A 17125-nucleotide genomic window follows, 5' to 3' on the forward strand; every position below is an offset into this window, starting at 1 on the left:
GGCCCAGCAGGCGGCGGTGGAATCAGTAAGGCAGCTCAACCAGTGGAGGGCACAGCCAGCCTGCACAACATCACACACCAGACCAGAGCCAGAGGAACTCATGCAGGAAGTTACAGGTTTTCTCATTTATCACCCCTGGAAACATGATGACCTGGCTGGTCAAGATGACCTGGCTTTCAAGCTTATTTTGTGACTCTTATCAAAAACAAATAATGGTGCAGTTTATTAAGTACTTGCTTTGATTGTCTTTATAAATCATATTTTCAAAATGTATTCCAATTTCTAAAACAGAATTAATAGGGTAAAATTCATAAATTGCCCCTAAAATGCTACAGTTTGTACAGTCTGGTTTGGGTTTTTTCTTTCTTTTCCTTTTAATTAATTAATTAATTTCCTTATATAGTTTGTATAAATATTGGGACATTTTATATCATATTTTTTATAAAAAAAAAAAAAAAAGGATTTATATTAATATTTATTTATTCTTTATTCATGATAGTGTATAATGTAAGATTTTTTTTTATTTAAGTTTTGATAGTTTTTTAATATATTTAGTAAAAAAAATAAAATTATATATATATATATATATATTTTTTTTTTTTTTTTACTATTTTTAGATTTTTAAATGACTATAGCTAAAATAGGTATACAAAAATGTACAAAATGTATCAAAAAAAAAAAAAATTAAGTAAAAACTATTTTTTTCCAGTTTATTTATTTATGCATTTTAATATTGATTAAATGAGGACCATAAATGTTGCCAGGTCTTTCAGGAAAGAAAGCCGACAACATTAGGAATTACATGTCCTGTTTAAATTGGATTAGCATGGTCCATTCAAGTGCTATGGTATCTGTATGTGTTGCAAAAGCTAATGCTTCTGTCTCATAGAAGAAACTGAACAGCTTGAATCTCGCAAGTAGATTGCATTCCTGTAGCGTGTGCCAGTTCCCATCAAGCCTATTTTACAACATAACAAACACCAGCAGGCCTTGAAATGCATTTCTGTGATAAACCTCTCACAGAATGATGAGCTAATTGGACATTTGTCATAGCAAAGCTATAAAGAGCTCTCGAGCTCAACAAGCTTTCTTTGTTGCAATGTGAACTGTGTGTGTGTGTTTTGATTGATATGTACTATTATGTTACAATGATGCTGTGTGTTCTATTATTAAACCCTGAATCCACTACATGTAAAATATGTTAGCTTATATAAGGTGTGACTATATGGTTAGCTTTTGTTTTCCTGCTAATGGATAAATATTAGGCTCATGTACTGTTAAAAGATATCTTAAATCAGTGGTTCACAAAAATGCTTTGCATGTACTTGAGCACTAGAGGAGTGTAGTAATGTCCACCTGCTGGTACAGTGTCTATCACAGTATAGTAGCAGTGTGGAATGACAAGACATATTGAAAAGCTGTATTATTACACATTAACTGGTCTTATTGGCAGACGTGGGCATATTTCTGCTGGCCAGTTTCTTGTCCTGTGGCTTCCCTCATTCCTGCAGGCCTGCCTGATCTCAAACAAAAGCTCTCTGTTAGGTGCTTGAAACCGTAGCGCTCTTGGATCCAACCTTGGGTGACGAGATTAGAAGTGGCAGGCCTGGATCTGTTCAGCTCGGCCGGTGGGGTCAGGCGGTACAGCGGGCGGCTGCCGTACACGGAGACTGCGCTCGGACCATATGGAAAAGGACAGACCACCACAGAAATAGATTTTCCCAAAATGACAATATATTCTGTTTAAAATGACAAAAGATACTTTAGAGGCAAGAAAATTTGTGTCAGTGTTATGCATGTCATATACACGGATGTATTTTACAATTATTTTAAATAAATTGTGTAAATATTGTGGCAATGTATGGTCATTTTGTTATTTATTATTTTATTTAATATTTAATATTATATATATATATAATATTTCAAAACAAAAATGATTGTTTAATTATAAAATATAAATTGTATAATACATAAAAAAAAAATTTTGTTTAAATATTATTATATTGTCAAAACTTTATATTTTTATATTTTTATTATTTTATATTTTGATTTTAAATTAGATTATATTGTGTGTGTGTGTGTGTGTGTGTGGGTGTGCGCATGTAGAATAAGCAGAAAAATAAAATATATTTCAAGTATATTTCAAATATATTAAATATTTTACAAATACATATTTTTGGCAATTTTTTCCATGTTTTAAAATATGAAATATTAAAAAAAGACATTTCAGTATTAAAACAAACAAACAAACAAACAAACAAAAAAACCCAGTAACAACTATGAGTAAACACAAAAATCCTCAGAGACTACAGTGGCCCACAGGAGAGCATGTAGGAAGTAAGAGGTGAGTTCTACTGTGGTCCAGCACAGACACAGACACACACACACACACACACACACTGCACGTTTTCTCATACAGATTCCTGTTCTATTCTCAGATTTCAGCTTCATCCAGAGCTCTGTTAGGAGTTTTTGTCTCAGTGGTCACGAGCCACCTCTGATCATCCTGAAGGAGCCATTCTGTTTAGAAACCCAATCCATCTGAAATTACTATGTGGCACTGGAGTTTTGGGTCCCTGAACCGTTCCGTAATTAATCACCGTGGGCCAAATCTAATATGTCGTATAGCAGGACAGAGGAACAGTGTGGACAGGTGGACATTAAACTTGAACAGAGGGTCAGACTAGTTCTCATTTCCTGCCTGCGGTCTCAAATTAATGTTCGCCACCGATATTAAACAACCACAGAATGATTACTGCTTTGCAAAAAGTGATATGATTTCATATACTTTTCTAGTTGATGTTACTATTTGTCAGTACTTGCATACAATTCTAAGGCGAAAGCCTCACAGTATTAAGACTATTGTTTTGTATTACACATTTTCTAAAATGTTATGTACGTATTATCAAATGAGGCATCATCTAATTAAAATATACATACATTTCCAGAACCAAAATTGTATAAAATCCAGATTTAAATTCTCCATTTTGTTGAGTTAAAGGTTTTTTGGATACGCCTTTGGATATCTTTTTTTTTTATCACTCCATAAATCAGAAAATAATGTCCACAGCCAAAATGCCATATGAACAAACAAACGGCAAACCTTCCGATTTCTGGCTCAATGCAAGAGAGAGAGAGAGAGAAACTTTTTTTGTTGTTTTTAAAGCACTCTTGAAAGATGTGAATTAATTGAAACTTACCAACACAGATAAAGTGTAATAAACACTTAAATGTGTATTTTGGATGCTTTCTTTCTCCAGTCTGTAAGAAGACATGTTATGGAAGGAAAATCTCAAACAGGTGTTTACAAAGGAACAACTTAAAAATCTTCATGTTCCATAAACAATAACAGAATTTTGGTGAACTGTTCCTTTAAGAACTTTTGAGAACTCAAAACTATTTGAATGACTGACAGAGGAATTAATTGAATAAAGAAAAGCAAGTGTGGACAGAACTTATCGCACACTAAAGCCAAACACAGTGTTGAAATCTTTATTGGCACTCAGTGGATGCTGATAAATGAGTTTTCAGATAACAGACACTCTTATGAATGTGTCGTTTTGAAATTTGAATGGGGTTTTATCTCGTTGTTAGTTTTGGATATTAAACAAACAGTAATTCGTTTGCGTCTTAAATTACGTGTAAACCTGAGTGTGTCGCTGTTTGTCAGTGAAAGGTAGGTCTTTTCTCACAGATATCAGCCTCTAGATTGAGTTGTTGTTTAAACCCTCTTACGCTTTAAATTAAAGTATAATATTTCGTATTTCTTCTCGCGCCCTTCCGGCCTGTTGGGAAAGTGGGCCGCGGGGGAAGCTAATGCACTGTGAGGGTCAAGCTTCACTTGCCGTCTCCAATCTGAAACCCAGCTTTTGGTTTCATCGGCCTCCCGTAAGTTTGGGGTGACGGGAACATTTGCACACAGAGACCTGTAAGTCACGCTTGGACAGGCGGACCGCGAGCGCTTTGTTCGGAGCTGTTTAGTGGCTTTTGTCCACGGTACACCTTCCTCTTCCTCTTCATCCTCTCGTTTGTTCACCCCAGGGCCAGGTTTAGACCACCAAGGAGTAATGCGAGATTGTGTTGTGCTCCAAAGACCCTGTGGAGACACACGTGGAAACTTAACTCTTTCACTGGGTAAGGGTCAAGGAAGTCTGTTGTTAAATTTTTTTTAAGTTAAGACATAAGAGCTTAGATAAGATTTCTTTCTCTGACTAAAATCGCTGAAATAGGATCCATTCATAAGGGCATCTGATAATGTTTAACTGTGTGCAGCCGCCTAAACTAGGCCTACTTGTTTAGTTATCTGAATTGCTTGATAATACGAAATGTATACACATATAGGCCTACAAATAAAACCACACATTATTTTATATTATACATACGTGCATACACACATTTATTTGTTTATTTATTTGAGTTCATAAAACATTTATTATTAATCAAATCCAAAATCAATCAATAAATAAAAAATATATTATATTATCTTATTTTTCTCTTTACATATATAAACTTTATACAAACTATATTTATATCATTATATATATATATATATATATATATATATATATATATATATATATATATATATATATATATATATATTAGTTCACACTTTCTGCCTTGTATGTAGACTTACATATAGACTTTAATGTATTTTATATACTAGGAGAGCAACTTTATTAATATAATATAGACTTATTCTTTATGTATACAAACTAGACAAAACCTAGTGACCTAAACCTAAATATTAAAGGTAGTTCAAACAAATTTATCCAGTTAGCCAGATGAAATGCATTCATATTTTACAATGAAGTCGTTCTGGTCCATCTGTATGAATTAATAAATCATTCTTTTTCGCTAATGATTTAAAAAAAATATAATTATGTTTATTTTTAGTAGAAATAAACCAAAAAGAGCTGGACTAAACAGCACAATAAACTGACACAGAAGTATTTGAAAAGTATTTTTGAAAATAAATTAAATAAAAATAATATGTATTACTAAGATAAAGATACAAATATCTAAAATATTAAGTTTTTTTTTTTTGTGTTAATTTGTATATTTGGATTGCTTAGGCCTTAGGGGATTGAGTTTTATTTATTTTAATTATTTGTTCTCTTATTTTATTTTATTTTTAGTTTTTATTATTATCATCTCGTGACTATGTTGTTGAACATTGTTTTTAATTGAATTAAAAAAAGCCAGAATTAGATGCAGTTTAGTTTACACACACACAAATAAAAATAAATAAATAAAATACTCCATGGTCATTTAATTTTCTGACAACCCAGTCTTTATTAGATTTGCTCCCTGTGTACATATTAAAATGACTTCTTGTAAATCTATACAAAATTATTTTTTTGACAGTTTTCAGAGCAATCTGTGCTCTTACATTGCTAGTTTATTAGTATTCCTCCACAGAGACATAGACATCAGAGATTCTATCAAAAATTGTCTGTACAGTCTCAAATCATCGGGTGGGCAGAAAAGATCTAATTCTGTGACATTTCAGGCCGGCGTTTATCTGAGAGCAAGAGGGAAGGTTCTCCTTGCAGCAGCTGCAGTCTTTCAGTGTCAAGGATGGGGACACCAGGTGGACAAACCAATGGAACTGTCGCAGGTTTAATGGTTCAACATTTTCTCCAGACCCGAATCGTGTAGCTTTCTCAGAATTCCTTCTGTTAGTTCTACTCTCTAAGTTCAATGTGTCACTCGAAAACAAAATATATTTAGGCCCTACGCAAACAGACAAGTGCATGAGATACACAATTCAAGAAGCTCACTGTTCATCATGCATTTCCATCTATTAAAATTAATATATCAAACGATACAAAAGTTCTAGAATTAGGACAAAGTTAACAAATGGAATGTACAGCAAACAGCCAAATAATTTAATCTGCATCCCAGAACCCTTAGAAAGGAACCTTCACCATATGAGAGAGAGAGAGAGAGAGAGAGAGAGAGAGAAAGGACGAGAGGAACATGTCAATGTGTTTTAATGGGATGTGAAACTCTGGTTATCTTGACTGTCTCGGGTGGTTCTTTTTACGTTTCTCCAGGAAAAATCTGCAGTGAGACACAAAAATCATATAGTGAATATATCAGTTATTCAGTTATATCAATTATTATGTCTTAAGAGTTTTTTTTTTTTTTTTGTCTTTTGTTGTGTTCTTTGTTGAACAGTAGCTCTGTTCCAAAACCAAGTGTGCTGCCTACCTAGACGGCATTTTAAGGCATCATAGGTGGACTTCCAATGCACTATACATGCTTGAGTCAAATTTTATATATAGGCTACTTTATGCTAGGACATCAGTGACGTCATGAAGGTTGTTGTAATTGGGGCAGTAACCCCGCGAGACTCCAGAGGGCGATACACGGGACTTCAAATGTCTGTGTTGGGTATGTCATCCACCTTATTTTGGAACACAGAACTAAGCCAGTTTGCAATATAATGAAGCACAATGTTTGACGTGTATAAATGACTCGCATCTAAATTTCTTTATCCACAAATATAAAGAGGCATTGAAAAAGACTTTGCTCATTTTAAGACAGAAATAGGTCACTGTAAAAGATTATTGTGATTTTAACAGTAAAAGACTGTAAAATACAACAGTAAAAACCTGTTAATTGGCTATCAGTAAGTTTCCATACTATATACGGTGAATAACTGTAATTACATTTCATGTAATTTTACAGTAAAAAAGTTATAGATTTTTTTAAGTGAAAAAAAAGTAATTGTACAATAACTGTAAATTGTCACTCCAATAATTCCCTGCATGAAACTTCATATTTTATGTTTTTTTTTTCATTGAAATAACTGTTTCTTCTTAGTTTTGTCTTATCAGTTGTGTACATTAGAGTTTTATCTTGCATAAAATTGTGTTAAATTAATGTTTTTTGTATTATTCCAGTTTCATGTGTGTTAACATGATGGTGTTTAGTGTTTGACTAAAGTGAATGACACTGTGCACCTTCTATATATTAATTTACAAAAAAATAAAAATAAAGTTTAAGTATGCATAATTTTCATAGTGTCACTCAAGACAGCAGATTAAGTAATCAGAGACAACAGGGAAAGAGACAGACACTGTCAGACAACTGTAAGAATAGAAATGTGAAATGTGTTGTCTTTATAAACATAAATCAAGGCCTATGTAAAGCTTCTAATATGTGATTATGTGATACCTGTTACAGTGTTTTTGTAGAGTCCTGGCCGCTAGGAGCTTGACATAGGGGTTTTGCTGCCATCATCTGATCCTGAAGAAGGGAGGAACAGATATTAGAAGGTATAAAGTTCTCCTCTGACCTCCCATTTCCTGAAAAGTAAGTATTTTAAGCACAATCATTCATTACCTTGTGTTGTGTCATCAAGATGATCTGGTTCATCAGGGGTTTTAGAAGCAGCTTCTGTAAAAAAAAAAAAAAACAATTATAAAAAAATAGGATGTGACAAGTGTTATCATTGTTTTTTATTTTTTTAAGTATGAAATCAAATAAAATGTATTTGAAACAAAATTATGTACATGTCTGTACTTGGCAGACATGCATTGCTAGTGCCAGATCTACACTCTTACTGTATCACTGTATCTGTTCAGTTTGTGTCTCATAAGGAATTCTGGAAGAAAAATCTGAGACCAATATGATGTGAGGAGGCAAATGAGTGAGTGACGTACCTGTGCCGTCATCAACCCTGACTTCATCATCATGGGCATCAGTGTCGTCATCTAGATAGAAGCATGTGAAAGAATTGTGGCAGCTTTCAATTCACAATTTCCAATCAGAGAGTAACAGGTAACAAACTACTTTTAGAATCATTCATGTCTTTAGCACAAATGGTGTGAGTTGTGTCCCAAAAATAAAACACTTAGGGTGTGTTGAAAAGCAGTAGTAAAGCTGATGTTAACTCGAGATGAAGTGCCATGAATGTACCGTCTGCAGCGTCATGGCTGTCTGCATCAGTGTTTTCATCAGTGTGTTCCTCTAGAGAGGGAAAGAAATTGAAAGAAGATGCATTTAATGTTTTTTTACATGACAAAGTCTTTGTTCTTAAATAACTGAGCTCATATTTACCGTTTGATGTTGTAACATCTGTTGAGTGATTGTCATGGTCGTCTAGAAGAAGATAAAGAAAAATACTGCATCAATTTAGCGACACTATATCTCACAATTGGGACTTTATATCTGAAACTTTGACTTTATATCTCACAATATGACTTTATACGGCAATATGTGAATATATATATAAATGATGTGGTTTGTCTTACCGCTGGAGTCAGATTCATTTGTCTCTACTGATGCACCATCAGGAGACTCTGTAGGTTTAGACAATCATATATTAGAAGTTCCCAGCTTTTTTCTATAACAGTACAGACTGCCGGTGAATTTATATCTACCGAAGCCCCCTGTATTTATTTATTTTTTCTAATTCACAGTGACTTTATATCTTCATTTATGACTTCATGTCTTGTAATTATGACAGTAACACTTTATTTTAAGGACCAACTATTAACTAGTTGCTTATTAGCATGCATATTACTAGCATGTTGGCTGTTGATTAATATTTATAAAGCACTTATTAATGCATTATTCTGCATGGCCATATTTTAGGTCCCTTAATCCTTCCCTATACCTAAACTTAACAACTACCTTATTAACTATTAATAAACAGCAATTTTGGTGTTTGTACAGGGATAAATATTAGTTAATGCTGAATATGTGTTCCCTATACCATATATATCTGCATACTGCACAATAAGACTTTATTATTATTTTAAACCTTCTCACAATTTTCTGGTATATTTTTTTTTACTCTGAGCTAGAAGTGGTCTTCCATATTCATCAGTAAATACCTTGTTTCTCCTTTTCCACGCTGGAGTCATTGTCTTCGTCAGTTTCTGGAGGCATAAAAACATTAATCAGTCGATAGATATTGTGGTTTGATGAATGTAAAATGGGAAGGCTTGAATGTTCACCTTCCCCTCCTGTTTCTGAGCTGTCTGTGTCGCTGTCAGAGCTTTCAGTGTCTGTGGACTCTGTGCTGTTCTTCTCTTTGTCCTGCTCTTTATCTTTGCTGTCAGTGTCCGAGTCTGATTTTGAGTCCAGACTGGAGCTGTCAGACTCAGGTTTGTCTTCCTGCTTGTCTTCTGTCTTTTCCTCCAGGGGACTTTCGTCAGACTGACTGGCTGTGGCGTCTTCTTTTGAGGTGGTGTCTTCCTTGTCCTGTTGGTCAGGTTTGGATTCGTCCTCTTTATCTTTTCCCTCATCGCTATCGCTGTCCGTCTCATTGGTGTCCTCCTTCTCCTTGGAATCCTTCTCACTGTCTCCATCGTCTTCAGTGTCTTTCGGGTCGCTGCTGTCCTTGTCTTTGTCCTCAGCGCTGTCCTTGGCGTCTGCTGCATCGGGGGAATCTGCTGTGTCTTGATCGCTGCTGGTGTCCTGGTCTTTCTCTTTCTTCTCCGTGCTGTCGGTGTCTTTCGATTCTGAATCCTGTTCTTTGGAGTCGTCTGAAACTTTCCCCTCATCACTGTCTGAGTCGCTGACTGTGTCGCTTTTGTCTGGCGTCTCAGAGGTTTCTCGACCCTCGTCTTCTGAGTCTTTACTGGAGTCATCGCTGGTATCTTTCTCCTCTTTCTCGCCACTCTTTTCATCTAAGTTGCCATCTGTTTTGTCTTTGTCAGAATCTGCTGAATCTTTCATTATTATATATCATTAACTAACATAAATCATTATAATTACAAGCAAAATAAATACTAATAAAAGAATGACAAAAAAAGACTAAGCGGTATGTTTTTTTTAAAAGCAAAAATGAGACTGGATTTTAGGCTCACCATCAGAGTCTTGCTGCTCATCTGTGTCTGAAGAATCCTTGTCAGAGGAATCATCTGTGTCTTCTTCATCAGAGCAAAACCACAAGTGTTATTAGTAACGAAACTAACCTCTAACTACAGGCTAAATCAGACAGGATCATTATTTCAAAGAAAATATGTATATTTTTATATATATATATATATATATATATATATATATATATATATATATATATATATATATATATATATATATAATTATTATTTTTTATTTTGTTTAAGAAAAGTTTAAGGTAAAATACTATATAAAAAAAAAAAAAAAATATATATATATATATATATATATATATATATATATATATAAATGTATATTTATATATATATGTGTGTGTGTGTATATTATAAATTCTAAAAACCATAACAATTATATATATAATTATTTTTTTTTTTTTTTTTTAAGAAAAGTTTAAGGTAAAAATACTAGAATTAAAAATTAAAAAAAAAAAAAAAAAAAAAAAAAAAATATATATATATATATATATATATATATATATATATATATATATATATATATATATATATATACATGTATATTTATATATATATATATGTGTTTGTGTGTGTGTGTGTGTGTATATTATAAATTCTAAAAACCATAACAATTACTAAAATTCTGATAAAAAAAGCTGAAAATCTACAAATAAAAACTAATTCAACATATGACTAAATACTATAAAAGTATATGAATAATGCAAAATCAACACTGATTTGGCACCGTTTGATTTTCTGCAGTGATTTTAAATACCTTTAGAGGATTTATTTGCATCATCAGGTGCATCATCAGAATCTTTCTTTTCCACACTAGCAGAATCCCCATCTGAAAAAAACATTCATATGCCAGCATTGTTTCAGAAGAATATATCATTTTGCAGTGAGAAAGGACTGTGCCAAGAAGGACGTGTTGCTGTAACAATGTTTCTGTTCCACAATGTTAGCAGAGTTCCTGCTCCTCTCCCTAACCATTAACTACCACCAGAGGGGAACGCTGGCTTGATAAGAATGATTAAAGGCCCACGCTCAAGCCAAACATTAACCCTCAAATCTGATTGGTTGTTATGACTGTTGTTCAGTAATCAACTAGGATGTTGCTACAGGAACCTGTTCTGCTTTTGAAGCATGAGAAATCTGTACCTGAGCCATCTGAATCAGTGTCTGCCTTTTCATCCGTGTCTGTGAAGCAGAGGTTTAATAGTGAGACAGTACATCATAATGTATCACACACACACACACACACACACACACACGCTCACGCACGCACACACACACACACACACACACACACATACAAATAATATACGAGGGAGTTTCAATTTAGAAGTGCTTGTTTTTTTTAATTAAACGTGTTGACCCAGAAATTATTTTTCTACCTTTATTTACTCAGTTTTTTTGTTGTTTCAAACCTTTATGATATTATTTTTCCATAGCACACAAATGGAGTACTTTTTACATTTTTCTTTGTACAAAGAGATAATCTCAAACAGGTTTGGAACAGTCAATTTTGATTTTTTATCCTACTTTGTGATGTGCTTTTTTCAGTTTTATGTTTATTTTCAATTTTCATCTAATATTTATTTATATTTTGCAAGATTTTATATTATTTCAAATTTATTTCAGAACATTAAAAAAAATATAATTTTAGAAACTAAAAACAATAAAATTGGTAATTTTAGTTAACTTTTAGACCATTGGTAAATAATGACAAAATCTTTTTACTATTTACACACAAATGTGTCTTTTTTCAGTAAGTGTGTTTGTTTACCTGTGGATTCCTCTTCTTTTGAATGTGTATCAACATCATCTGCATCTGAAATATTATATGACATATTTAAATTGACTTAATGAGGCAATCTGATTTGACATGTTTGTGATCTCTCATACCTTTGCTGTCCTCTGCTGATGGTTTCTCATTGTTCTCATCTGCAGTAGATAAAGGAACGTCCTTCACTGAGAATATTTTGCACACATGTGCATTCTGTATCTTATGAAAAAAGATATTTGGCCTTCACCCACCTGAGTCGCCTGTCTTCTGCTGCGATGTGTCTGTTTCTTTATTAGTGTCTGTGTCCTTTTCAGTGTCACTATCAGTATCTGTTGTGTCTGATAAAGAAATTTAAATCAAAAATATAAGTGCACAACAAATATATGTTTTTGCAGTTGACTCCCGCTATTTTTAGGAAATTATATATTTGAATGGGATGCATGTCTTTTATAGTTTTTATTATTTTAATCAGATAGTCTTTACAAAAAATACATGTCAGTATATTGGTTGTTATAGGGAAATCACACATGGAGAGTAACATGTTTAAGGCCTTTTTTTAAATAATTGATGGATGCATTTTCACAATTGTACGAAACAACTCGTTGCATTGTTGTTTTGTGTTTAGGAAACTGATGCACAGGTTGTACCTATCGAATCTGGGCCGCTGGGGGCTTCATCCAGTGTTTTCAACCCACCTGAAATGGGTTGAGCTGTTAGTTTGGGCAATACTTCACTTAAAACATCTCAAACAAAAGTGAAGGCCATGAGATGAGTCTTACTGTTTGTGTCGGATGTGTCAGGAGCACCATCAACCTCTTTAAAAAGAAAGAAAATTTGTAGTAAAGAAAATCATGCAAGTGAAGCGTTCATTTCTTCATGTCTATGTCATTGGTGTCATCATAAAATGAGTTTCATTCCTTAAAATGTATGCTAATGTATTCACTATTATGACTTTTTTTCCTCGCTGATTTCAGTTTATATCAAATAAACTTGCAATGCTAAAAGAAAAGACTTCATTGTGAATTAAAAAGTTGCAATTACTTTATTTTTAATTCATGTTTGAATTGTATTTATTTTAATGTTAAAAAACACAAGCCTGAGAACAGAGTTGTCAATTGCGAAATGTAAACTTGTAATTGCAAGAAGTCACAATAAAAGAAATAAAAAATTGCAGTTACCTTACTTATTCTTTATTCTTTTTACTTTTAATTATAAAATTCTTAATGTCAGAATTGCAAGACGTAAACTTGCAATTGCATGAAATAAACAAAATTCTGAAAAAAAAGTTAGAATTGGGAGATATAAACTCTCGTTTGTGAAAAAAGTAAAAATTTTGAGATAAAAAGTTGCTACATATAATAACTAAACACAAAACTTTAATGGTATTGGTACACTTAGTTTACAATATCAACAAAGACCAAAGATCATAATCCTTTTTATAAATTAACTGATTATCATTAATTTATAATGTGGATCATAAATATTTGGTGCTTTCTGTCTTGTTGCCATGACTTTATTGATGAAAGATGCATTGTGACACTGCAAAAAAAAAAAAAAAAGATATTCTAACTCATTATTTTTGCCCTGTTTTCAGAACAAATATTTACACATTCCTCAACATTCATGCTTGGAATAAAATGACTTGAGGTATTAAGTCTTATTTTATGAAGAATTTATCAAATTTAGTTTATTCTTAAAAAAGCAGAGTGACCAAGCTTTTAAATGTAAATTCACTTAATTTTAAGCAGTAACTTGAAATAGTTGTGTTTAATCATTACGATTAAACAGAAGCCTGTTTCCACTCATCTTTTTTCCCTGTTGACTCACTGTCTCCTGATTTGTAATCTAACGCCAGTTCTTCTAGTTCACTGATGCTGAACACACAGCAGTTAAACATTAATCGCTGTGTTATCATCACACTCATTCATATGTAATCTTGAAGTCAGTGCTTTCTGTTGGCACAAAGCTGTGCTTCAGCGGTCAGGTCATGGTTTCTTTCTTTTATGTCCTGAATATCTAGACTCTTGATGCCAACTGACCTGGTTTTTCAGTGGTGTCAGATGAGTCACTGGGAACTGAAATCAAAGAGAATTATTAGCACAGGCTGATAACGTCACTTTGTGTTCGTTATCTGTTCTGGATTCAGCTCAGACTGCCTTTGGAGGATCTAGAAAGTGTTTCTTACCTCCTTGTTTCTCTGCTGAATCTTCTGTAGTTCCTGTTTAAAAGAAAAATTTCCAAAGTTACTTTAATTTTAGTTTTAGCCATTTTGTTTTGAACTTTAAAGTAAAACTTTAAAAATATAGCAACATTTCTAATTAAAGTTTTCATTTAGGTTTTAATTAAGTTAATACTTTTTAGTCACTTTTCATGCACCTTTATAATTTTTATTAGTGTTTTTAATACTTATATTTATTTCAGTTTTAGTAATTTCACTAATTCAAATTCTATTTCAGTTAGTGTCCAAGGTAATGTCTAATTAAAATATTTTTTAGTTTTTTTATCTAATATCTGTTATTTTATATTCTTTCAGCTTTATTACAATTAATGAAAAAGTTGTCATAGTTTTTAATAATATTTAATTATAATACTTATTCGTTTTTATTAACACTGACAACATTATCTGTCTAAATTTTGACATTCAAATTAAGTTCATATCCATTTTATTTTACTCATAAATATTTTTGGTTTGTTTAGCTTTGATTTTATTGCAGTTTTAGTCATTTTAGCACTTTATTCTATTATTTCCAATATATAAGGTTTTTTTTTTCATTGAAAAAAAAAAAGTTTTTTTTTTATATCTGCTTTATTTCTTTTAATGATTTTATAATGTTTCTTTTTTTTTTTTTGCTTTACATTAATTAACACTGCTGTTTGTCTGGATCTTAATGTTAAAATTCAATTTCACGTCTATCTTATATTAGTTTTTTCCACGGTTTAAATAACTCATTTTACAGTGAGATGTGACCTGTATCAACCAGACCAACCTGAGTCTCCATTTCCAGGGAGAGAAGTTGGAGGAGCTGAAAAAAGAGAGAAAAACATGTTTTTTAAATGAACTGGAAACCCTTCTATGGTGAATTAATTTATGCAGAAATATAGCTCAAATTCATTGCACCTTACCACTGAGTATCCTTAGGGCAGCAGCCGCCTCTGAGATTATAACATGAAGTCAGAACAAAACACAATCAGTCACATAAACCAGATAATATTCATTGAGAACCAGATACTTTTTGTCCTCTTTATAACTATTCTGCATACCCAGAGAATGTATGGAGCTTATAGAGCTATAAAATCAATGTGCAAAGCAATCATTTGAAAGAATCTGTTGAGAAATGACTTCATATTGAGATCTCTGATGTTTAATTGCAGACTTTGCTGAAATCTCTTACGAAACTCTCAAGGAGACACATATGAGATCAATGGGACCTTTTTCTAAGGAAATCTAAGTCATTTTTAATTATTAATATTAATGTGTATAAAAGACACATTCTTACCATCATTATCCGTTCCATCTGTATCAAAACAAAAGACAAGACAGTCAGTTAGTGGTGTGAGTGCACTGAGCTGTAAGAGTCCTATATCTCCTATAGAGGCCCAGCACAGGTGAACAGAACTCTTTTGTGTTCGGTGAAGGGCTCTGATTACAGTCTCATTATAGTGAGCCACTAAATGCTTCGTGTTACTTAGAAAGGAGAGCTGGTGCATTTCACTGATGATAATTTAGGGATCCGGGGTGATCTGGTATTTATGTAAGCTATATGTGTGAAATGTAATGAAGTCAGATATACAGAGTAAGTTTCCTTACCCTTTATTGGTGCAGAAATAGAGACACCCACTAATGCAAAGATCAACGGAGCAACCAGCGTCCTATAACGAGACAAAAAAAAAAAGAAAATTCACAAAAAAAGACACAAAAATCTCTAAATTTATAATGATATAAAAATATTGAAAATTATGATATATATATATATATATATATATATGTATATGTAAATTTTATGGAATGTTTATTACTTATTGATTTGTCATTTAAACTAATATATTATAAAATATATTATATATATATATATATATATATATATATATATATATATATATATATATATATATATATATATATATAATTATTGTAAGGATTTCCAATTTTTATAAACAAATTAGTAAATAATTCAACATTTTTATAAATATTTATAGCAAGAAAAAAAAAGTTGATTATAAGAAATGACGACCATCCTTGATGCACAAATATTTCCTGTTTCCTGTTGGGTAACGCCATCATTTTTTATCACACAATTAAACATCTTGGTAAAAATCTGTCATTTCAAATCATAGATAAAATCAGTCCTTTTCATTTATTCTGAACTTTTTTTCACACATCGAATAGCTGGTAAACTTTCATTTAGATACAGACATTGCACAAATGTAAAGTGGTTAACTTTTTCCAGAGTTAGCCTTCATCAATATCAGTTATTATCCATCATGTTTGCATATTTCCTTGTGATTCCTTCATATAGCATATGCATGTTTTATTAATGTGAAACATTGCACCACAAGAAGATTAAAGCAGGCCAGATGAATGAAAGTAAAGGAGAGACTTGTACTCACCGGGACAGCATTGCAATAGGACTGAAACGCAGTGAGAGATTGGTGCAGGTGATGCAGGTCTGAAGCCCGAGTGGAGCCGCTCTCAGATCTTTTATACCCTCTGTGCTTCCTGGCCTCTGAGGGGGTGGAGCCAAAGACAGAGGCGTTACATGAGAACCTCCAAATTTCCTCTCATTAGAAGAGGGTTATGAAGTCAGGCCGTCCTGCTCTTATTTGTGTTTTCAAACAGTCTTTGTAAATAGAGTAGATCTGTGTCTCTGTCTCAATGGGTCCCGCTGCTCCTTTGTGATTCTCTCCGGACGTTTGATTTAGTCGATCTGAGGTGTTCTTCTGGGAAAGGGTTGCTGGGCAGGACACGCTCATGGTTTTTGTGTCTTTATTTATTATATATGGCACAAAAAGATCAGTTCTGTTAGGCAAACAGTGGAAAAGAGGTGCATCGGATTACATTTGGATTTCTTTAATGCATGTCTTAGTGTTTGAACAACCATTGCTGGTGTTACGTCAGGGATGTTTAGGGTAGGATGGGCTGTTGTGAAGCTGCCAGGGTGTGCAGTGGGGTTTCTAGAGCCCATCTTGGTTACTAAATTAGTGAAAATATTTAGCGAGTTACAAAACGTATGAACAACACACAATCATAGCCATGTGGCTTGTGTTCCTGTTTGGTTAACTGGTTCTTTTGTTGTTGTTATTTCAGTATTTTTTGTTTAGTGATATATTTGTTCATTTAGTGAACTGTGCTATTTGTGTACTAAGTATTTTTATGTTTGATTACATAGTCTGTAAAGTAATCTTAAATTATAAAAAAATGCATTTATTGTGCAGTTTACTATTATTATTATTTAGTGATATATATATATATATATATATATATATATATATATATATATAT

At 32.6% G+C, this 17125-nt stretch overlaps 1 protein-coding gene across 2 annotated transcripts; it reads right to left on the bottom strand.

Annotated features, from left to right (window-relative positions):
* Positions 1–5270: 5270 nt before the first annotated feature.
* On the bottom strand, positions 5271–16320 carry LOC127935869 (protein starmaker). Of its 2 annotated transcripts, none has more exons than XM_052534072.1 (24): positions 16234–16320; positions 15434–15495; positions 15123–15140; positions 14749–14778; positions 14613–14648; positions 13811–13843; positions 13665–13700; positions 12405–12440; positions 12273–12320; positions 11877–11963; positions 11745–11783; positions 11626–11670; positions 10998–11036; positions 10612–10683; positions 9828–9890; positions 8973–9680; positions 8850–8894; positions 8265–8312; positions 8071–8112; positions 7930–7980; positions 7674–7724; positions 7354–7407; positions 7186–7257; positions 5271–6066 (listed from the first exon to the last, which is right to left on the bottom strand). In XM_052534072.1, exons 1-23 carry the CDS (start codon positions 16242–16244, stop codon positions 7217–7219), a joined length of 1695 nt encoding a protein of 564 aa, XP_052390032.1. In that variant the 5' UTR covers positions 16245–16320; the 3' UTR covers positions 5271–6066; positions 7186–7216. The 2 variants fall into 2 exon arrangements, with proteins under 2 accessions (XP_052390032.1, XP_052390031.1); XM_052534071.1 differs by having other exon boundaries at positions 8973–9689.
* Positions 16321–17125: the final 805 nt, after the last annotated feature.

Source organism: Carassius gibelio, chromosome A19, assembly GCF_023724105.1.
Source record: "Carassius gibelio isolate Cgi1373 ecotype wild population from Czech Republic chromosome A19, carGib1.2-hapl.c, whole genome shotgun sequence".
Lineage (NCBI taxonomy): Eukaryota > Metazoa > Chordata > Actinopteri > Cypriniformes > Cyprinidae > Carassius > Carassius gibelio.

Bases quoted from the DNA above. Each gene is read 5' to 3' on its own strand.
- LOC127935869 (XM_052534071.1), bottom strand. The intron at 11,964-12,272 runs GTACAACCTGTG...TTTCTTTATCAG, and splicing joins CAGCGGCCCAGATTCGATAG to ACACAACAGATACTGATAGT. The intron at 7,981-8,070 runs GTAAATATGAGC...TTCCCTCTCTAG, and splicing joins AGATGTTACAACATCAAACG to AGGAACACACTGATGAAAAC.